The 24,188-nt window shown below is 43.4% G+C and overlaps 1 protein-coding gene across 1 annotated transcript; it reads right to left on the bottom strand.

The window, feature by feature from the left end:
• Nucleotides 1-2,326: 2,326 nt before the first annotated feature.
• LOC306819820 (putative methyltransferase NSUN7) lies at nt 2,327-17,596 on the bottom strand. Its single transcript, XM_079337391.1, has 13 exons — nt 17,123-17,596; nt 15,858-16,160; nt 15,355-15,537; nt 14,026-14,084; nt 13,221-13,357; nt 12,933-13,085; nt 12,449-12,626; nt 11,135-11,348; nt 10,898-11,041; nt 10,542-10,643; nt 9,918-10,035; nt 6,379-6,499; nt 2,327-3,528 (listed from the first exon to the last, which is right to left on the bottom strand). The coding sequence occupies exons 2-13, from the start codon at nt 16,138-16,140 to the stop codon at nt 2,662-2,664; spliced, it is 2,559 nt and encodes an 852-aa protein (XP_079193517.1). The 5' UTR covers nt 16,141-16,160; nt 17,123-17,596; the 3' UTR covers nt 2,327-2,661.
• Between the last annotated feature and the right edge of the window lie 6,592 nt (nt 17,597-24,188).

Raw genomic sequence — 24,188 nt, 5'->3', positions numbered from 1 at the left:
GGAAACAGGCCCCTTTTCAGTAAACCATCGGTCAAATCCCTCTATCGTACATCTGCTGGCTCATCGCAGGGCGACAACTCGTCCACGCCGCTGTGACAAACACAAAGTAGGAAGCATCAGTTCGTCTTTTCAAAAAGCAGCGACGACTGATTATCTGGCGCTGCACGGCAGTGCGGTGGCGTCACAGCGAGGAGCCTGCACGTTCTCCTCCTCCCACGCTCGTCAGGTGACTCGGACTTGTTTCCACCAAGCGGTCTGGATTTGGTTCAGGTTCACTCTCATCTTGCTGGCGTGACCTTGTTTGTGAAGCTTTTAGTGTAAAGACAGATGGAGATAACCACGTCAGCTAAGAAATAGTGTGACATCATAGCAGCCCAACACGGCGTCAGCCCGCTAAGAAAAGAAGAAGAAGAAGAAGAGGAAGAGGGACACAGTAAAAGGATCAGTACCCAAAAGAAGGGGACCAAAAAGTAGGACACACAGATCCCTTATTTTGCGAGCATTCCCAACTTTTGACGGTGGAAAACGCCAATAAATGAGCAGCGTAGTGAACCGGACCACTTGGTGGATACAGGGCTGATATGTCAGCTCTGTGATTGGCCTAGGACTGACCCCGCCTCTCGTCCAATCACAGCCGGGATCTGAGACCCGGGATAGCGGAATAGGTAATGGACGGTTTGTGGAACAATAGCAAAATTGACTCAGCTGTTTGGGCTGCGTTCACACATATGGGCTCATCCTGACTCCGCCCCTTTCTGTTCACGCACGCAGCTCACCCTGGCGTTTTCATACAGCAGATATCTGACTGCACAACTGGAAGTGTTTAATTGAGATTTTGTTGGGAAACCGAAGCCACGTCACCTTCTTTTGTCTCAAGGATGTTGAAATGTGAATGAAACATGTGCGTGTACATAAAAATCACATTTGGCATTAATCAACGTTATAAGCTATGTTTTCATTTTCATTTTTGAATGTCTAGTTTTTGATTCTTTCTTCTAATGAAATGCCTTTTTTTTTTTTTTTCTTTTATTCACCAAATGGCCAAAGTGTAAAATAGTGATATACATTGTTGTAGATATGATAAATACAAGAGCAAATAATGAAAATAGGAGGAGTGATTGGACATTTTATCGGTTGTCAATTACGTTGATGCTGAATCTAACTGAGCAATTATCTATGCATTCTTTTGATGGCGAGAACAGGAAAGTCGTAAATCTCCTTGCATGCCCGTGAACGGTGGGAAGAACGACTGTATGTACTGAACAGAAATATTTTTTATTTTATTTATTCTATTTTATAAAGGTATATACTGATTTTATTCGTTGCGGCAGGTAAAGTCTCCGGACTTTTTTGTGTCATTGTCTCGGCCCTCTGGTTAACTCACAATGCTACAACCCGCTCCGCTTCGCAGAAACAACCGGCAGAAAGAGGAACATATATCTTCACCCCTGTACAGTGCACTGAGAGCTGGGAGTCCACTGATGAAGACGAGGAGGAGGAGGAGGAGGAGGGAGCAGTGGACTCCCAGCGTCTCTGACAAACTCACACACATTTCCCACAGGTGGATGTGTTGGCTTCTGTTCGCTGCTCACTGATTTGTACACTTTATCAATGTAACCAGTTGTGAGAATAAACAGCATTATAATATAGAGCAACTGCGTCGGTGTTTGCTTTGAGGTTTTTTTTCATTATTTTAATGTGTCATCGACTTCATGATCTAAAGGTTAGTTCACGTTTTTGTTACATGAATATCGGCCATTTAATCAGATCCTGAAGTCGACTGTGTCGTTCGTTTGAGGTCGATTACGTTTCTTTACTTTCCTTCCTGTCGTCATGATGTCATTTCCAGGTTTCTCGTATTCACGGGATTTGAATCATTGGAAAAATATCTCTTTAAATAGTTTTAAATATGTAGAATTTGATTTGTTCACGTTTACTAAATTAATTCAAAATGGATTCAACGTAGGTTTTATTGATTTGTTGCGTTCTTACATTACTCGGAGAAATCTGTCATTTTATACCATTAACGGGGACGTGTCTTGTCGTGATGACGTTGATGAAGTTTATCGTTGCCATGGAAACGCTGGATGTTGAGTTGGACACGGAAGCGTGAGCTGCTACTAAAAGCTGCCGTATCGCTGCTGCGATTAAAAACAGCTTTTAGCTTTAGCTCGTCTGTGAACATTTTCTCGTCCTCAGGTCGTACTGTACATCTAGACTACGGTCAACACACACACACACACAGTTCGTTTTCATCTGGCGTGGGCGGAGGGGAGGTGGAGGAGAGAATCACTCCCATGATTCCCCTCCGGCCTCAACATCATTTTTTTGTTATTGAGTTGATTGATTAAGAGCCCCCTGGTGGCAGAATGAACTTACTGTGCGTTTAAAGCTTTAGATAATGGATCCCGACGCCTCTGTATTTGCTACACAAGAAAACCAAATGATAACTTACAATATATTCTCATAAAATACAATCATTAAGAATCCCTTTCTTAAAGTTTATGACGGCTCAGTGTTCGGAGGCTGTCGTCCTTGTTGTAACAGCCGTGTGTTGGAATCCAAACTCTGCCCTTTGCTGCATGTCGTCCTCCGCCTCTCCATCTTCACTTTCCTTCCTCCAATAAAGGCAAAAATGGCCCAAAAAAAACACCAAACATCTTACAATCCAGGCAAGGAGACGCAGGAGGAGGATGCAGAGACTTGGGGTAGCTGAGAGTGGGAAGGGCGCCGAGAAGGAGAGTTTACACTCCTGCCACTTAAAGAACCGGAGGACGGGAAAGAGATGGGTGGCAGGACGAAATCTGAAATCTTTGATATATCCTGCTCGATGATTTCTCCCTTGAGTTGAACCTTTCCCCTGGTTTTAAAGCTGCTGTCTGTTTTAGCTGCGTCCTTCTGCGTCTTCTGCGCCCTTGCAGTCACTGCGTTTAGTCTCTGCTCCGGCTTCTGGGTCACGGGTGGAGCAGGCCGGGCATGGGAGGAGGTGCTAAAGACTGTCGGCTTGGATTCGATGGCTGGAGCGTCGATTATCTTGTGCGCGAGGGCTGTGATGGGAGACAGGTGTTTGGGCGGTTTGGCCGAGGATATCAACGTCAGTGTGAGACGAGGGAATCTCCTCGCTTTCGTCTGTGTGAGACGCCTCTTCGCTTTTCTCTTCGTCGGTTTCTTCTTGTGACTTTGAGAGGAATTCTTGGAGACAGCCATCGACCTGTTGGTTTGTTTCGGTCGCTGTTTGCCCTTTCGCTTCTTCTTCTTCCCTCCATTAACCTCCTCGTTATTTTCACCTTTCTGCTCCCCTTGGTCTGAAGGTGTGAATCCATCTTCTCCGTTCACCCTCTCCCCTCCCATCTCGCGCTCTTGGCCCGAGGGAGATGAAGGTTTGCTGCCTGCCGAAGCCCCTCGATTCTTCTTGCCTTTTCCTTTTTTACCCGTCTTCGATTGTTCGGGAAGGATTCCACCCAGGAGACCCTTTGCTGCTGCCCTTGCCAGCACGTCCTGGACTGTTTCTACCTTTGTAGGATCGGCCTGAGAAAAAAAAAAAAAAGCAAAAGATTTGATGTGAAGATACAACTCATTAAAAACTACAGGCCTCGAGAGTCACATACAAATAAGGAGACCCATACAGCATCCACAATAGCAATAAAAAAAAGTTGCAGAAATGAGCCACGAGCTGCAGGGGGAAGATGGAGAGCAGGGGTCTCAGGGGGCTTGGTGGCTTTTACATCCTTACAGATCAGAGTGTGGGAGATAATTGGAAAGATAACACTAGTCCCCGTCATAAGCCACTTATCTTTCATCTCTTTCTCTCTATGTGGGAAAACAAACAGCTCACAAAGTAGTTCAATACTGCTGTTGAGCTACATGCTATTATGCATCAGTTTTCTTTATATCGTCACATACTTCCAAATACATTGTCTACTAGTTATTGGCATGGTAATATTTTCTCTTCCTCTACAACCAGTTTAAATCAGTGTCAGAGCTCCTCTTCATCATGTGTGTGAAGTGTGTTGTTGTAAATCCACTCTGATCCTGTATTTGATCATGTCTATAAACCCCTCTATTTCAGCCCTGCTCAGAACAGGCTGTTTCTGCGTCTGTAGCTTTAAATATGTAAATGAGCTGTGTCTGACCACGCCCCCTCTCTGGAAGGGCTCGGGTGTACTCGCTGCTTTCTGGCTCCATGTCCTATTGTTTACGGTGAGAAGGCAGACTCAGAGGGCAGAACAAACACCTAGCTGTGGGAGTGTCACCCACCTGGGGGAGGGGCTACTGCCCTTTGTGATGTCATGAAGGGAAAACTCCCTGTTTGAGCACACATGTTCTGAAAAGTGGAGCAGGCAGAAGACGGAGAGGATGGACTTTTCTCATCATTGGGGGGTTTGTAGACAGACTAAAGACACATGTTCGCAGCAGTTCACACAGCAGTCGTCAGCTACAGATCAGCCTGTTTGATCAGCTGATACATGAATGAAAATGTTAATATGTAGTAAAGTATGTGCAAAAGGCTAATATGTGTCTTCTTCCGCAGTGACATATTAATGGAGTCACTCCCCTCTAACTTTTTCTGTCTTCCACATCCTCCTCCGTCAGTCATCAAACTGTGTTTTATCTCTTCTCCTATAAAAGAGAAATGATGTTCTGTGCATAGCTTCAAAAAACTGCACATGCATTTTTAATTCCTTCTCTTTAAATGTTTAAGCTGACGCTACACACTGCTTCTTCATTATGTGCTCTGAGACACCTGACAGCATCCACACTTTCATTACTTTGACAGACTGAGAGATTGTAATTAAAGCAGATTACAGTTCACAGAGTCCAGGTGTGAGCGACGGCTCAGGAAAGGAACCGTGTGTAAGGTTTGATTGAAATGATAAAGTGACTTTAATATATCATCAGACAAACGGGAAACATCACTGAGGCGGGGTTTAAGCCTCCCGACAAACCACCTGCCAATCATGTCAGCTATTCACCGTATTGTGAATAACCCTTATCCTTCATAAAATCAAAATGGACGAGCTGTCAAAATATTCCTCCCTCGTACAGAGAGACAGGAGACCAGTTTGTTTTTAGGCTGTCAAAACTGGCTTTTTCGATTTGTTTCTGGTGATCCTGCAGAGAGTCTCCAGTGGACGCTGGATGAACTGCGGGACTCCTGATTTGGAGTTTGGAAAATATGGTCACCTTACTTTTGAGTCATGTTGAAGTCGGTGTAAATATCCCAATGTAAACAAATGCATCAGGAGTTAGTTTGTGATGAAACAGAGAACATCGAAGATACAACAATTGCATCATAGCGTAGTCTGTTTTTCTGTCACCCTTTTTTAAAGAGGCTTTTCTTTTTGCCTCATCCTCTCTCTCTCTCTCTCTCTCTCTCTCTCTCTCTCTCTCTCTCTCTCTCTCTCTCTCTCTCTCTCGCTCAGTCACTTTATGATGCCATGTGTCTTGGTCAGATCGTCCTCCAGCGTTGTTTGACAAGTTTGGAGTCATCCAAGTGAACAGCAGTGAAACACACACCGCATGTGTCAGTGGAGCTAAATCCTCGGCTCCAGCTCTGATGTGACTTGAATCGTTGCAGGAGTGAATGATGATCTGATTGGAGATGTTGAGCCATAGATTGTAATTGATGTGTGTAATTGAGTGGGTGTATGTTGATGAAACACAAACTCAGAGGCACAATCCCCTCCCTGCACCATTTTTTTTTTCTTTTTCTTTTTTTTGGAGCTGCAGGGGATCAAACGAGCAGCTTCTCATTTCTGTCTGTTGTATTTTTCTTCTTTTTATGAGCGGAGCAAGAGAAGGGAGGGGGGACGGGGGGGGACGGGGGGGGGGGGGGGTCGGAGAAAAGAGGTGATGCAAAGAGGACTGAAGGGATGGAGGAAAGATACAAAAAAATAATCATTCATCTTTGCTGTAAAAAGCTGAAATATTTCACGAGCCCTTTCATATTTCATCCTAAATGTGCCTTTTTTATGGAGTTTTGGAATAGTGCTGCAGTGTTTCACAGTGATAGTCAAAGAGTGTGTGTGTGTGTGTGTGTGTGTGTGTGTGTGTGTGTGTGTGTGATGCAGACAAGCTGAGCTGACTGACCTCCCTGCAGACAGACAGTTAAAAAGTGCAGCATCAGCACAAGCAGAAGGTCTCGCTGCAAAGCAATCACACACACACACACACACAAACAAACACACTCTCTCACACACACACACACACACAAACAAACACACTCTCACAAACAAACACACACACACACACACACACACACACCAAACAGTCTCTGTTAGTCCTCAATCCCCAAACAAAACCCCATGGCCTCAAACCGCCCCTCACTTTCTCCTCCCAGTCTGTGCGTCTAACACCTCTCCATCGTCTTCCTCTCACCTGGCGGGAGAGTCGAGCGATGAAGCAGCCGTTTGTGAACGGAGACGACTCCAGCCTGAAGAACTTGGAGTCTGTCGTGTCTCCCGATTGGGATTCGTCGGGGAAAATCGGACCGTTTACCCTGAGAGAGAGAGAAAGACAAGAAACGAAGCAGATGGAGAAGGATTTCAAAAAGGTACACAAATTCATCATTGTCACATTAATTCAAAGGAGTCGATGTAATCAAATGAAAGTATTGCATTGAAGAGTTGACATTTTCAGGAGAGGTACCATAAATTACCATGACAACCAATTGTTTTTTTTAAGCAGTTTTACGGTCTCGACCTGCTCTCTATGTGACGTGTTCTTAGGATTACATTTCTAAACAGAAAAAGACTGATTGATGTGTTGATTCATAGCTGTGTTGTCAATGGTGCAAGGGAGGCTACTGCTTAGGGCCCAGGTTTAACCCTTTACAGGGCACTCATGGAAACACTTTGAAATTCAACCTCAGAGTGTTATTGGGGGAAATAACAGAACTTTATTTCTGTTAGAAAAATAAACGTGGATGAAGTTTCCATATTTGGTTTGAATGCCACAACAGCAGGATCAGTGTCGTAGGGTGCTCTCTTCTGATTGGCTGAGTGAGGATCACTCAGGTGCAGAAGGGCGGCCATATGTGGTCAGTCGCTTGCCCCATAAAGGGTTAAAATGTGCAAATTTTGCAATGACAGTAGGACACCTCCCTAATGAGGCCCCATTTGACGGCACTTACCGCTGACCAATTAAATCACTGCAGGAAAATAAAAAAAGAGGATTCATCTGTGTGGCAGTGAAACACAGGAAGAGAAGGAGCGTTGAAACACCAGCAGACATGATACTGGTTGGACGGGGGCCCCCAATAGATTTTACGCCCAGGGCCCAAACAGACTACTGAGTCCAACCTGGGGGTCCTTTGCAGCACGTCCCTCCAGAGTCTCCCTCTCCAGGACTCCTCCGTCTCTATCCACTGTCCTCTGTCTTTACTGAAGACATAAAAGACCTCCAGAAATCTAACTTACTTAAAGAATAAAACATTGTTCATAGTTGCTCAATGTAAAAGTTGAAATGCCCGGTTGTTTACTTTACACGTAAGTGGTTTTGGGGAGTTGGTCCGGCAGATTGTTCAGAACAGAACCTGAGGACAAACATGTTTATTGGCCCTTCACAGCCAGCTGTCTCTGCTGGTCGCTCGATGGCACATCTGCTGTGTGAGTGTGCTCGACAAGTGATGAGCGAGAAAATGTAGGTTTAGTATTCTCAGTGGACCAAACCCCGACTACATGCTGTTAAAATATGGAAATGATGCTGCTGACCTTCATTCACATTAAAATTCTCAATGAACGCCTTGCGAAGGATTAAATCTGCACCCATGGCCGTTTTAATCAGAACATCTATTCCCCCACAAATTGATGGGAGAGCCGAAGGATTTATAAAGTGAGGCTAAAAGCAAAAACCTTACAGACTTTGTTCCTCTCTGTATGAGATGAGAATTAGTTGTTTAAGGGTTCAGATATGAGATTTTAAAGATGAGTTTGAAAAGCAGAATCACCCTGCCCTCATATAGGACTTTCTCCTCCTCTTCCTGTTTCTTTTTTCGCTCCTATGGGCGGCTAATTCCTCTTCATTTCTCTTTGTTGACCTTCATTGACACATTTGGTTTTCACAACAATAATAAATGCAGCACGCAGGTCAATGAGAATGAGTGCTGTTAAATACACGCTCAGTGGATTAGACTTTGAGATGGACACACAGCGGGAGCAATATGTACGCAACTTTTTTAAGAAACGAGCCGCCACCGTTCTTAGTGAATCAGACAAACTTTGTAGAGACATAACTAAAGTTTATTTTTCTTCTTCCTTTAAAGGCAGGGTTGGTGATGTATCGAAAACGAGAGTGACTTTAAAAGTAGCATTCCCTCGGTGCTTCATCTGCACCCCTTCCCCTCTGTGCTCCCTCCAAAGCCACGCCCCCTCCCCTCAGCTCACGCTTTGAGTGCGTGCTCGTGCATGCATGGGGTACGAGAACGAGCAGGCAGGCGTGTGATTGGTTCATCAGATTGGTGCCTCGTGGGAGACATTGGTCGAATTTTTACAGACTTACAAACTGCTACAGATGACAGATTCTCTTTGTCCCGTTTTCAGAGCACCTGAGTTATTAATTTCTGTCAGGACCTAAAGAGAATTTCAACCAAAATATTAAAAAAAGCATCCGTAAAAACGACCCACATTGCCTTTAATTCTAAAATGAGAAAATAACTTATTTATGTTTTTGTTGTTGAACAATTAATTTTGGGCATGTGCCTTTATTTGATAGGACGGTGGTCAGAGAAGGAAATTGGGAGAGAGAGAGAGGACAGAGGAAAGTCGCCCGCTTGGAGGACTATACTGTACATGAGGTCTCTGTTGCAGTTGAGAACATTTACTTTATCTACTTTATCTGAACTCAGTCCTCTGAAAACAGCACCGTGCTACAGGAGGGGTGTGCTTTAAGCTGCTCATCGTCTCATTACACATCGGTCGGTCGATAAAAGAGCTGATGTGACGCTTGGATTCCTTCAGGAGGACGTGTAGGAAGAAAATCACTTTGGTGGAAACAGACTTTGAAAGTTTCCGAGTGTTGGAGGAACCGCAGCGGATCTTTTTGCACTGCCATCGGGCACAAACAGATTTACACTCAGAGTAAACACAGCCTCAGTATATGCAAGGATCGTTGGCCATATTAACATTACACACACACTGTTTACCGTCTCCCTCCAGCAGCCTGTAACACACAGATAAAGCTGCGTGCGCACTTTAAGGAGGCTTCTGCAGTTATAAAGATGAACAGCTGTTGAGCTGAGCTATTTGTTTATGAGTCTATGAAATGAGCTCGATGCTGATCTTTAATAGTCCATTTAGTCTCATATTGTCATTTGGTCTTCACTGTGAGAACTGCACTTCAAGATTTTACATCAGATGTTTGAACAATGCACAGTAGATGAGTCCAGCATCGATTGGCAACTTATTTAAACAACTATTTTTCCTTCAATACAGACGTCAAATGATTCAGGGTTTTTTTTAAACAGCAGTTAATTGCTGAATTTCAAAAAGATTAATCACAGTTAATTGCATGTTTGAATTTTTTTTTTTCTGTTTTTATTTTTGATTCCGCTTTCTTTCCTTTTTGAATAAAAACCTGCTTTTACTTTGAAGGACAATGTGGAAAGTTACATTTACGACCACGGAAACAGTAACTCGCTACAGATCAAAAAGTTAATGAAATAGCCAAGGGGAGGGTAAACAGGGTGGGTTTTACTTTTGACTTGTCTGCGAGTTGAAATGATCCATAGGCTGTTCAGATTAATGGACGAAGGCTGAGTGACGTCACCCACTGGAGGTTTGAGCCTGTGGACAAGTAGTGAACAATCTGATCGCATAGTTAAAAGCTCAATGATGAGAAATGATACCTGCACACAGAGAGCTGTAGTGTGTGTGTGTGTGTGTGTGTGTGTGTGTGTGTGTGTGTGTGTGTGTGTTTACCTGAAAGGCAGCAGTTTGGAGGGAGTGTGTGTTTTCTCTAACACTCTTTTCACCAGCTGTTCGTTTTCCTCGGGATACACGGAGCGCGTGCAGTAGACCACCGTCTGAACCTTTGGGACTGACGGAACAGAGAAAGCAATGGACGGAGACAGTCGTCCATCTTGTCTTTAGGTTGACATGTTGTAACACCATGTGACTTTGAAACCTGATTCTAAAGGCAAGTGGACACTTTGAAGATGGCAAAGTCAAAGTGTATTCGATGATGTCTGTAAACCCCTCTATTTCAGCCCTGCTCAGAACAGGCTGTTTTTGTGTCTGTAGCTTTAAATATGTAAATGAGCTGTGTCTGACCACGCCCCCTCTCTGGAAGGGCTCGGGTGTACTCGCTGCTTTCTGGCTCCATGTCCTATTGTTTACGGTGAGAAGGCAGACTCAGAGGGCAGAACAAACACCTAGCTGTGGGAGTGTCACCCACCTGGGGGAGGGGCTACTGCCCTTTGTGATGTCATAAAGGAATCTCCAAACAGCCTGTTTTAGGATATCACCTCTCTCAGATTGCTGTGAGTTTCTTTCCAAATTGTTCAGCATCTATGTATCTGTGTGTTTGTTTCAATTTGTACTTACAGGAGAGAGCATGTGCGAGTAGTCGTGCCTGCTGCGTGGCCATTTTGTGTTTCTTCTTCTGCGATACTGAACCGTTCGACAAGTCTGGCAGCAGATCCCAATCTGTCAAGACAACGAAACTATAAAAAAACATAAACGTAAATGGACAGAAAATCTTTAATCTTTTAGTTTATGTAAGTTCTTTTTTTCTTCTTCTGGTTGTTAACATGGGCCTTTTAATGCAGGAACCTAATGGAGCTTCCTTGACTTTGGAGCCAGCCTCAAGTGGACATTCGAGGAACTGCAGTTTAGTGCACTTCTGAATTTGCTTCTTGTTTTTTTTTTTTTTTAACCTTGAGGTTGCAGCTTAGATATACCTCCATGTTCGCTGTGCATTGTGGGTACAGGGTCATTGAGGGCGGAGGATGAGCACTGAGGTAGTACTATGATGACCTTTAAACGGTGAACACTGGCGTCCCACTCATTCAGATCACAGAACGCCTCCGACAGGACTCGAAAATCTGCGTTGGACGTAAAATGGCAGCAGAAAAGTCAAGCGTTTCTTCAGAAGGAATGCATCTAAAAATAAAAAAAATGCTTAAACACATTCTCACTTTTGATGTCCATTAGTGCAAGCCGCTCTTTTATCTCTTCCATGTGTGAAGACGTGTGATCAGCGCCGCACAGCAACACTCGGCCAGAGCGCGCAGCAGACGCAACGGCTATGTGAGCCACAGTGACAGCAGAGAAAGACCCCACCACCAGAACGTCACCCTTTTCAAACAGCAGGGGGCGCAATGCGCTCACCGCCACGCACACACTTCTGTCCTGCAAAGAGACACAAACACATGTACGGATCATAGATTGTATAAAGCATGGACGTTTAATCAGTGACGTCACCTATTGGTGTCTGAAAAAGCATTTTGAAGACATCCTGTCATTTATCAATATAGTGACAGGTAAAGAGGTGTACCAATCAAGAAACTATAACAATGGATGCCGATTTCTTTTTTTTTTTAAGCAGGCTGGAAACATGTTTATCTCTGCTGTAAAATATGCATTTGAATATGGGACCTATAGAAGGAATTTATTGGCTTTTGCAGCTAGCCTCAAGTGGACACTGGAGGAATTGCAGTTTTTTTGCACTCCTGTATTGGCTGAATTTTTCAACACAGGAAACTAGAGAACTATCCAGCTAATTCTAAGGTAAATTAATTAACTAATTCCAGGGTAAATTAAACCACTTTGTAGCTAACCGTTTTAACATGCTTAGCTAATGGTAAGAGCTAATGGTATTTGTTATTAGTAGCAAAAAGTCTTTTTTTTACCGTTTATTTCCATCAGTTGATCATTAATATTAAGTTTGTGAAATCATGATGATTGGTAGAATTTTTCCTGTATTTATATGAACGATCTGTAGTATACAGAAACCTCGGCAATAATGCACCAAAGTGTTCAATTTTCCTCCATTTTCCGATCTTCCTTCCTTATTTTCCCTGTTATATTTCTTTGGGGTGACAACGCTGTTTTTACCAAAAATATTGGATTAATTGATGTCTTTATTTCCAGATAACAGCTGGAAGTCTCTCATTACCATGGTAGTAATACATCGAGTAATACTTTTTTTTTAATGACGAGTGTCCACTTAAGGCTCCCGTAGTAGTACAGTGCAAGTTTCTCATTCTCAGCTGGACGACAGGTGAACATGGTGAATACTCCTGCAGAACAAACCACTGAGATTCTCAACCAGCTGATTCTGATTTAATTTAATGAACATTTAAACCTAGAATTAGTAAATAAGTGAGTCAATAACAAATAAAGTTAGATTACACTATTCACCCTGTAATTGTTTTTTTCTGACGTTATAGACAAATGTGTGTTTTTGTTGATGAGTCTAACTCTAAATTCACACACACACTGATACGTGCCTGTATGTTGAGTGCGTGTTTAACGGTGCTGTGCTGGAGCAGAGCGTGAAGCTGCGGTGAAAAGACGAGTGTGTCTGCGCAGAGCGGGTCTTTGCAGAACGTCGACTCCTCGAGATCAGTCAAGGTTTTCGCCTCACGTAGTCCTGCGCTTATCAGGGCTTCACACACTTCCTCGACGCTACAGAGAAAAAGCCGAAATGAAACTTGAATCTCATTTTAAAGATTTTATTTTCAGGCAGAAACACATGAAATTAGTGACTAAAGCGACAACTGATTTCTGCACAGGTTGTCTGGATCACTTCTCATCCTCGAGCTGTTTCACTCACCTTTAACCCCGTACTGCATCCCTCATAGCTTCTCTGCTAAAGTTGAACATTTACCATCCTCACACTGATGTTATGTGCTCCCTGATGTGTGACACACACACACACACACACTCGTTGATTCAAAGGCCTGTGCTGAAGTTTGTGAGTGTGAAAGGTACCTGGTCTTCAGAGTGTTGACCCACGCGTACAGTGGCAAATGTTTGGCTCTGTTCTGTTTGGTTCTGACAGGATCAGACAGAAAACAAGAAACGCTCTGCAGACTCTGTTTCACTCTGCAGCGAGCCAGCGAGGCAGCGAGCTTTGTCCTACACCTGAAGGAAAACACACACACACACACACACACACACACACACACACACACACACACACACACAAACATCGTACAAGACATTCCTGTGTGATCAAAACCAGCTTCAGTTGCATCAGAAACATCTACGCTCACGCACCTCAGCAGACTGGTCTCCATGTCCCTGACTTCCTGCAGAGGCTCCGCCCCTTTTTTCAGTGAGCGTTCATTCACTAGAAACCTTCGGTCCTGGAAGTCAAACAGCATCACCATCGCCAACGGCAACAAGTCGCTGGTCTGCAAAACATGACAGTCTTTATTATCGTATTGACAAGTTTATTGTTTGTACTGCAGCTGTGTGTGTGTGTGTGTGTGTGTGTGTGTGTGTGTGTGTGTGTGTGTGTGTGGTGTGTGTGTGTGGTGTGTGTGTGTGCTCAGTAAAGAGGTGTGCAGAATTACAAAGATCTGTGTGGCAGCTTTTATAGTCATACTGACTGTTTCACACAGCCCTCAATAAAGTCATCCTTCCACACACACACACACACACACACACACACACACACACACACACACACACACACACACACACACACACACACACACACACACACACAGGTGTGTGTCTTCATCCATGTATGTGTCACTGCGCTGTGTTTTATGGGGCCATTTACAGTCTCCCAGTGTGAGGGTGCGTCTACCTCTGGGCTGTATGCATCATTTGCCGCCCATAACCAGCCCGGCTCCGCACACACCTGAATACAAACGGCCTCTAACGGCCTCGCCATCCCCCTCGCTCGCACTCTTCCATATTGTGATGGAGCATATGGACAGAGAGGGAGCACGGATACTTTATTTGAAGACAGACAACTCCCGGACAGTTTAACAGCCAGTGAGTAACTGCTGAAGTGGTTTTAATCAGGATTTTTTATTTTGTATTTTTTTTTTTTAGGTTTGGTGGGACTCACGATGAGCTGAGAAGTGTGGAAGCAGCTGTCAGTGATGATGTCCTCCAGTAAATCTTGATCTGCAAAGAGAAAACAGCGTAAGTTGGATTTCATTTGAGATGAATTTAAAACGTTTTTAATCTCAGAGTCACCTAAATGACTGAAACAATTGCTCCAATGGTACCAATTACAAAACTCTGATAGGATAGGATCCGTTTTCCCTCATGTTCTCCTTTCATGTTGTCAGTCTGTGAAACCTACAGAGTAGCTTTGCATGCAGCTCGTCAATTCAATTTCTGCCTGAAACTTTTGTGTGTGTTTGTTTCAGCTGCTGTCTCTTTAAGGCTTCCCACATGTCAGCTCTTTCAGAGGGCAGAACGCTTCAGGGCTGCCGGGCTGCCGGGTGCTGGGAGGAGACAGCCTGAGCAAACAGCTCCACCTGCTGAGACTTGAAGGCGTCTCGTGAAATTCTTGCTTTTATATTGGGGGAACCGGTCGCGTTTAGCGCCCTCTGCAGACTCAACCTGGGATTACTCCAACAAAGGTTTCGCTCGTGATCTGAAACTTTGCACACGTTTAGTTTGGACGTCCAGTGTTTCGAAATGTGAGTTTCAAATATTGGATGTGTATGACTCGTTATGTCGTTGCTGTGGTATCGTTTGCATTTTACTAGAATCCTACTGAGGCGTGAAAATCTGATACGATGCCACCCTCCTGTCCGCTCATGTGATAGATCTAAAATGACTCAGGGCAGCTTTGAATGTAAAGTCTATTAAAAATGATAGCCTAATAAAATCCCCAAACCTGACTAAATAAAATCGAACCTATCTGCATGACTGGATAACAACCGGCCCTCACAGGTGCAATTCAATATGTCATTTTGTGTGAGTGCTTTCTGCATGAGTGCGTGCATTACGTGTGTGTGTGTGTGTGTGTGTGTGTGTGTGTGTGTGTTCATGGCATGCACCCTCTTATCACCTCCCTTGCAGACATCTGCCGCCCCTCCAGCTGAAGTAATTGGTAGTCCCGTGGGCAAATGAAATGTGCGACTGTACATTTACTTGAACTTCCTTAATCTACAGTTTTCTCTCCTGCTCGCTGTTCAAAAGTAAATATTGGAGTTGACACAGGCTGCAGCTTTCCTCTCCTGTTCATTATAGAGATAAGGAGGTGTGTGAGGTCTGCAGACGTAGCACAAGTACAGTCGATCAAATTAATTTCATCTTCACATTCAACCATCGAATTCCCCTTCCTCTGCAGCAGGGTGCTTCTACTTCCTGAACTGAACTAAGTATGGTTAACGGATGTGAGGACTTTGCAAACAACACGAGGAGCTGTGGAGATTCCTACATTTGAGTGTGCTGAAGGCGAGCTGGAAGGCCCGTGTCTGAGTGGCGCTGTCCCCTCCATGTGGCAGCGGCGTGTCCGTCTTCCTCTCATAATTCAGCAGTCGCTGTGAGGCCGTCTTCTCCGACCGCAGCCGCTGGAAAATGGCTGCCGCTTGCACGAAGGCCTGATCCGACGGAGGGGAGGCTGCGGGGTGAAACAGGAGAGCTCATACATGAGAGCTGGAGCTGAGACGGGTTTTAAACCTTTTATGGTAAATATAATTAATTTTGGAATGGGTGTGTATGTGCCTCGAGTGGACACTCGATGAACTGCAGCTTCATTTTTCAGCACCAGTTTAGGTTGTGTTTCTGACGATGCTTTACCCCAGACTTTAATAATGTTCTTAATGCTCCTGTGTTTTGTCCCTGAAGGTTGCTCTCTGTTTTTAAATGGCGAAACTTGCCTGGTCTCTAAAATGTCAACTTGTGAACACGTATAAATATTCTCTGAAGATGACATCTTACCTGGTGTAGGTAAAGATTGGCAGAGACTGGAAAGAGGAAGCAGAAACTGAATTGTCTCCTTGTCGGTTGTTTGGCTGTCAGCTTCTTCTTCTTCTTCTTCTTCTTCTTCTTCTGCTTCTTCTTCTTCTTCTTCTTCTTCTTCTTCTTCTTCTTCTTCTGCTTCTTCTTCTTCTTCTTCTTCTTCTTCTTCTTCTTCTTCTGCTTCTTCTTCTTCTTCTTCTTCTTCTTCTTCTTCTTCTTCCTCCTCATTTGAAATAAGGATGTTTTCTGTTGCAGTGTTCATATTCACATCTTTGCTTGAATCTGATGTAAGAGGGGAGAAAAAACAAACATAAAAAAACATGAAACCATTAAAGAAAGATAAAAGTAGGGAGCGTTAGGAGCTTAGTTTAGTCCGCCATGAATGCTCCCATGCTGCAACAAAACCACTATAGTCCAGCTCAGTCCTCAAAACCAGTCTCTCTCTCTCTCTCTCTCTCTCTCTCTCTCTCTCTCTTTTTTTTTTTTTTTACATTGCAGCCTCTATACAACCTTCAAACAGTCACAAACGTTCCTCCTGCAAACCTGAGATGTCCAAATGTAAATAAGACGTGCGCTGTAAGTCGTGGCCCACATGCGACACAGCTTCCTGTTACTGAATGTGAATGTGAGACCGACGAGGGTAATTGGGCTCCTCCTGGTGCAATTAGGCGACCGGTCAGACACACGGCCATGAATAAATAATAGGCATCAGCCCGACCCCGGACAAAGGTCCACCTCGCACTGACCTACCCCACTCATCTCTGTGCAGCACACACACACACACACACACACACACACACACATACAATAATAATAAAGCCACAGTGAACATGTGTGGCTTGGTGGGGGTTTAAATGACATCACTTGACTTGACAATGAGAATTGGCCCATAAGGATTAAAGACCCAAAGGCGCAGGGACCGCTAACCTCTCATTAAAGCAGATTAATAGAGAGGAACACTGACAGAGTTTAATCGGCTTTTACAGCACTCATCAATCTTTAAAGCACAAAGTTAGAATTGACCAGAAATGTGCAACGTGTCCAATAAGGCCACGCCAGAGCAGATGGAATAAATTAATGAATATCAAACAGCAGTGATTTAATGAGTGTGAAGCACTTTTCTCGAGCTCGGCGGGAGAAAGTCCACTTTGGAGGAGCAGGGAGCGGGGAGAAAAGGCGACAGCAGCTTAGTGTAATCTGCATAGAAGATGATGTGCTGTTTAAAGTTGCATGGCGGGTCTTACCTTTGTCATTCACAGTCGTCCTCTTGGGAGCAACACACAGCTCATCCTCTGAAAGAAAACGCAACCCGAGCGACTATTAACGGCAAAATTACCTGCTGTCCTCTTTTTTAAAAAACAAAACAAAACAAATACGCTTCACTGAGTATCACACATTGTTAGTCCTGCTGAGTTGGAGCACATCATTACACTCATCACCTCGCTGTCATGCCTGAGTTTGAAATGCCATGGCAACAATATGATAATGAAGGGGGCCTTTCCTCTCTGAGGCAGGTAAGTACAGTACATACCTGTGCAAGCATTTACACGACCATCAGGAGAGATAGATGGATGGATTTGGTTTTTTTTCAGAGCACCTGAGTTATTCATTTCTGTCAGGACCTAAAGACGATTTCAACTAAAAATCTTTAATAAGTGGATCTGGAGGAAATGACCCACTCTGCCTTCAAGTGCTCACTTACAAGGGAATAAGTGTAGACTTTGAAGTGCATACAAACACTGGTTGCTATGTAACCATGTTTATCTTTTAGATGCTGAAAATCAGACGGAGCCTTCTGTGATTGTTTGTTTCTTTTTGGGTTTTTTGTTTTATTTATATGAAATGTCTTTATTTTTCTTTAGGTATTGTCAATATGATAGATGTCATGGAAAGTTTTGTATAGTGTGTAAAGAGTATCACACACAGGCTAAAAAAATAAACAAGTGCACACTTCAAAATCCAAAAATGATCATGATTAACTTCACACTGAAGTAAGTACCCCAAACTTTAAGTGCACGAGTGCGGACTTGTGAGAGTCCCTCCTCACCTCACCCCCCAGTACCACATCACATTGGAGATGCCCAGCACTCAGATTCTTGCCCCAGGTAAGCAGGTCCGGTTCTGTTTGAGGCCTTTTCTCCTCTTCCTGCAGAAACATTTCACCTCATGTCAAGTCTTCAGACTGAAACAAAGAATAAGTGATTAATGTTGAAGCTAACATTGATGAATTGTTAACAGGTCAAACTTTCAGTTGTATTGTGCTGTGTTTCAGTTAAACAGCTGTCCAATGCTGCCCTCTTCTGGTGATCTTCTGAACTGTAACTCTGAGGCTTCGTTTACAAAGGAGGGAAAAAGGATATTGAATGACAAGCATACTTTCACACATAACTCTTACTACCTTCTTAAAGGCAGACTCCTGAACTCAGCTCCTGCTCCCATCTCCCAGGGCCCTAATTCATCTCGTGCCATGCTCGAGCCGTCCACCAGGTGTCCTCAAATACTTACTGGATACTGGATTTTTAAACATTGAAGCCAGGTGCACCTTGTTGTGTAATCAGTAGCTTCACCAGGGCAGAGGAGACAAGACATACAGTATACCCAAAACACATGCAGAAATGCATTTTAGATTTGCAGGCAGATTTGATTTATGAGGAGCATAAAAAAGGAAACCTGTCAGATCCTGCAGGGGGCGCTGGAGTCCCATCAATGGTGCCCATCCAGACACGAAATAATCAGACATATTTGGTTCTTTAAACCAGGCTGTAAAGATTTTAATTTCAGCTTCTTCTTTTTTTTAATGGGTGTGTATGTGACCTCTGGTGCCTCTGTAGCCGGCCTCTAGTGGACACTTGAGGAACTGCAGGATTGCGCACTTCTGCATCATCTTCCTTTTTCTCCACCTGAATTCTTTTTTTTTTTTTCTTGCTTGGTTGAGCAGCCATCATCATTATTGGTGCCGGGCTTGGAAGTTAGATACAGACAGAGGTGCAGAAAGAAAAAGGATAGAGACAAAAAGCGTCAATAAATAATGGAGGATAATACTTTTGAAAACTCGTATTGTTTGCACCTCAGCACTCTTTGTCAGAAAGTGGAGAGCTGATCTGAATCTGTTTGATTTGTGGAAGCAGTCTAAACAGACCCCTTCATCGCTCTCTACCTGCACACAACAGGAGCTTATCTCACCTGCTCTGCAGGCTGAATAAACATGCAGGCGGACCCAGAAACACAAACAGGAAAGTTTCTATCCACAAACACTGCAGGAGATATCTCCAGCAGATCTTCAACCTGATAGATTCTGTCGACGCTTGTTGGGATGATTTAAGTCAACAGCAAGTGTTTTACAGATGAAGCTCTGCAAAGGTTTCACTCGTTTTGAAAACATTTAGTTTGGTTTAGTTTAGTTGGTAAAATTCGACAACTTCCAGTTCAGCGTGGTGCTCGTAACCTCACGAGGATTTGACCAACATGTTGCACGTTTTTTTTCCTCTGGAAATTGTGTTCACGTTCATGCTATTATCTTCTGCTTAGGTTTCCACTGACATGACTTTTGTCTGATTTGTAGTAAAACTCTATTATGATCAACAACCTGTTGTTTTGCTCTTTGTCCAGTAGATGGCAGCATTTCAATCTTGCCTTCTGAAGTTTGATTGGGGGGGGAAGTGATAATTAATATAAGGAAGGTATTTCATGCTGATGTGAAAAACCTTTTATGAGTTTCCCCATCACAAGTTTCTTAGCTTCTTAGCTTAGTGTTTCAGTGAAAACCATTTAGGTTAAATCCGATACCACAAGGTTGGGAAAGCCTGCATTATTGTACCAGACTCAAATATGGAAAACTTTATGGAATGTTTTGCATAGTGTGGAAAAAAAAATGCAAATAAGGAAGATTTCCATTGCCAGTCTGTTCTGAACCATCAATTGTTTGAAAACAGGCTCAGAGACATCCATCGCCACAGAGATCAAATACTGCTCATGGATGTGGAAAACAGGGAAATGGACCCGACTGCAGACGTAAAGAAAAACATTTATTTTGTAAAAAATAAATAAATAAACTGAAATCAAAAAATGTCTGACAGAAATGATCACAGGGAGCTACGAAAAGACGCCACGGGAAATCAAAAACAGGTGAGGACTGAGAGGCAGGAATGAACACAAGACCAGAAACACTGAAGACAAGTACAAACCATGAAGCACTGAAGACACAACAAAACACAGAGAGACACAAGGATGACAACATGAAACAAGAAACTCTAAAGACCCTCAGACACAACAACATACGAGGAAAAAAAAGCTACACTAGGGTCAAAATTAAAACATGGAAGCTTAAACTCTAAAATACAAAACTAAGCGAGACCAAAACCATGACAAACATTTGTAGATTTGTGTTTACGAGACGGTTTTAAATAAAAAGGGAAGTGAAGAGAACAAGGAAATGAGAAAAAAATATTTTTGACCGGACGCAAATAAATCTGATCCTGTTTGGTGATGAGCTGCTCTGTCATCAGACAAAAACATCAGGAAGAAGAAAAAAATGGAAACCGGCCCAAGATAAGATGACATCTATAAAAAAACATACTAACAACAAAGAGGAGTTTGTATAATCGGATTATCAGAGAGTGTTGACATGTTGCACACAGAACCTGACAGAGATGACATGTAAGAGCAGGAAATAAAAAAAAAAACTACAATTATACAATTTATTTTGCAATTTTCTCCAAAGCAAAACAACGTCAGTAAGTGCAAACAAACAGGCAGGCACAAAGACGGAGTGTGTTTCTTCTTGTTCTGAATCCACTCTGATCCTGTATGTGATCATTGGGGTTGATAGTATTCTTGTTCCCTGAGCCTCCGACCGCCGCATGTCTGTAAAAACTCTGGGAGTTATTTAGGGGAGCTGTTTGGCCACGCCCCCTCCCTGGAAGGACTCGGGTGTACTCGGTGCTTCCTCGCTCCATGTCCTATCAGTTCTCCAAGGATCCTGACTGTCCCTGGCAACTTTAGGAAGGGAACTTTACTCTCCTGCCTGACTGGTTCTGGACACTGAGCTTTTATTTCGGCAGCTATTTCTTCCTTACTATATTCCCATCCTTGTCTAAGACATAGGGCTCCTGGGTGTCTGCACACTGGCTGAGCTATTCCTGCACAACATGAATAAATCCCAAATCTGCCAGCTGTGCAGCATTCAGTCGGCCTAAGTCCTTGATGATCTATTCTACATATGTTGTATCCCATTAACTTTGGTTTGCATCCTCCGCAGCAGGTGAGTTAACAAGCTCCTGACATCTCGAATCCTGCCGTGCTGGGTCTCGAAGGTGGAAAATCAGTGGGCCTTTCCTGCCGAGGTCCTGTCCACTTAGTTTTAAAGATGACAACATTACACTAGGCACATCTTCCTGGGTAGTAAGGAAACCATGTAAGGTACTCATCCTCCACATGACCAGGGAGGCTAACCCCCAAATAGAAGCCGTCCCCATATCCACCAGAGAGACATAGCTGACCTCGGGAGCAAAGGTCGCAAGCCACAGACTTAGTTATATTGTGCTGGGTTTTTCCAGAGGGGCTATTTTCTTTTGGGTCCAAAGTCCCACCCCTTAGATCCCTTTTTAGAAAATATTTCTGTTCTTTATTACCCAGCATTATAAACTTGTTTAGGGTGGACTTTTAGGCCACTTTTGGTTGTTATTAAATTTCCTTTTGTGGCTTCAACGACTTCTTTGCTTATTAGGTTATGTGGCACCGAATTCCCTTTAATCTTAGGTCCGCTCTTCACCCAGATCGGATCTCCTTCGACGAGAGGGAGACTCTGAGGAGAAGAAGAGGGAGTTGCACCGTCAATTTTGGGTTGTCTTAGGTGAGGTCTGGAAAGAACTCGAGAACAAATTATTATTCCATATGGAGTATCCCATTCCCTCCCTACTGTTGATAATATTAGATCTTTTACCGTTCTTATCGCACGTTCAGCTATTCCATTAGTGTTACTTTTATAGGGTATGCTATATACTGCTTTAATCCCTAAAACCTCTAACAGCTGAGACACACGTGAGTTTTTGTACGGTGATCCATTATCCATTCTTAGTGTTTTTGCATTTTTTCTCGTGGTGAAAAATCTCCCTGTACAGTTAGATATCGTTCTACCTGTTTGTGCCTTTAAGGGGAATATTTCTCCATCTCCTCCAAAATTATCGACAATAACGAGAAAGAATTTATGCCCTAATGCTCCTTTATTGGGCATTACTGCAATGTCAGAACTATAGTGTAAACCTGGTTGCATGGATTTTATGGGGAGAGGGATGTGGTCAGGATGTCTTCTCCCTCCTTTCTGAGCACATTCTTCGCATTCCTTCTTAATTTTGGTGAACAATTCTTTTATTTTTTGTCCTTTAAGATAGTTTCTCATTCTGAGTAGTCCTATATGGCCTAGTGGTTGATGAATACCTGACACTATATCAACTCTATCAGCATCTGGGATCATCCTAATGTCATTCTCCCATCGGCTGGGAAGTATCATATGTCTGGTTAGCATAAGACCACCCCTGGCCTGTGCTAACTCATCTACTCTCCTGTTTCCTTGGTATTTCTCACCCTTCTCATTAGTATGACTATGTACATGTTCCACAGTTAGATCCTTTCCTTTCCTTGAAGTTGCTATTATCGTCCAAAGTTGGGAATGTTCTAACTGTTTTCCCTTCTGGGTGGTAAACCTAGTGCCCTGCCAGTATTCAAAATCTTCTGTGAGAGCTCTGTCACGAGCAGAATAGTTTTATATTTACATTTTTCTGCATGAGCCAACGCCTCCAATGCAGCTGTTACTTCCACTGTTTGGGATTTTCTGGGGATTCCCAATCTCCTTCCCATTCTGCCTCTGTGAGCCTTAACCTCATAGTGGGGTCAGCCACAGCCCCAGGCCTTCAGAAGAGAGTTTATTGGGCTGTGAAAAGGAGTTGGCCTCCTTCTTTCTGATGACGTCCCTTTTTAGATTCAGGTTTTCTCCCTGGATTCCTATTAAATTAGGCTCTTTTCCTATTCCAAGACGGGTGTGAAAATTCAAATATTGTGTCTCATTCGGATAGGCACGGCCCTCCTCTGACTCTTCTTCCCAGTCACCATCCTCCTCTTCAGAGGAGGTTTCTTCCTCTGGGTTATTTTCTAATGTCATGGCCTCTAGGGTCCACTTAACCTGCAGCATTTCTCTTTCTGTTTTTACCAGAAACACTATTTTGGTTAAATTCACAACACTGTCCCAAGGGAAAACACGAATGATTTCTTCTGTCAGGGTCGTACCATTATAGCCCCCTTCCTTTCTACATTGTAGATGGGTCCGAAGAGCTAGTGTGGTCATCCCTTTCCTTTCCTGTATCCAATAGGTCCTGGTCTCTTTTGTTGTACATACAGAGGTAAATTCAACAAGTGTAGAGCAAAAGTCAAGTCCCAAAAAGGAAGACCGACCCAGAGAAAAGCTTGTGCTTCCCTCCTATATACTATGACTCTCAACATTTACGTCATGACAATTTCAATATACATTTTGGGTTACGTCAAAAATAATGTAGCAAAAACACAACATATATGGTTATCTGTGTGTTTCTCATGCAGCTGCAGGACACTCCCTTATCTCTAACAGGACACTTCTACGCACCCCACTATGTGAGCAGTCCATGACCCCCAATAAGATTTACAGCCTGCACTTACACAAGTGGTTTTATGACCGCCAACTATTCTAACACATAATAATATAACACTTCTTACAATGTTATAAGTACACATTATGCATATAATACATATCAACTTTTTATGATAAGGTTTATAAATGTTAAAATATGACTTTCGTGATTAGCTAAATTCAGCCTGAACTCAGCTTGAGTGAAAATTCTCCTGTGAGGGGGTCAAAGTGTCAGCCGAGCTTTCAGCTGTTGACGATGAGCAGTCTCCCTCGCTTCAGTGTGGTGAGGTGAGGTGAATCATCTGGGACCTTTCAACAGTGTGTAGGGGTTGGTTTGAAAAAGGCCCTTATTGTTTACGGTGAGAAGGCAGAACAAACACCTAGCTGTGGGAGTGTCACCCACCTGGGGGGGGGAGGGGGGGGCTATTGCCCTTTGTGATGTCATGAAGGGAAAATCTCCAAACGGAGTCACTCATGCATTATCTAAAAAAGGAGCAGGCAGAAGATGGAGAGGATGGACTTTTGTCACCATTAATGTGGTAAAGTGTATTTTGCATAATATGTGACCTTTAATCCATCGTCATTAACAACTTTAAACAAGAGCAATCCTTCATGACATATGACATGAAACTTTATCACAAGGTTGTTTTCGT

The sequence above is a fragment of the Symphodus melops genome (assembly GCF_947650265.1).
Source record: "Symphodus melops genome assembly, chromosome: 2".
NCBI lineage: Eukaryota > Metazoa > Chordata > Actinopteri > Labriformes > Labridae > Symphodus > Symphodus melops.
Note: the sequence above shows the minus strand (reverse complement) of the source record. Positions and strands in the feature narration are given on the sequence as shown.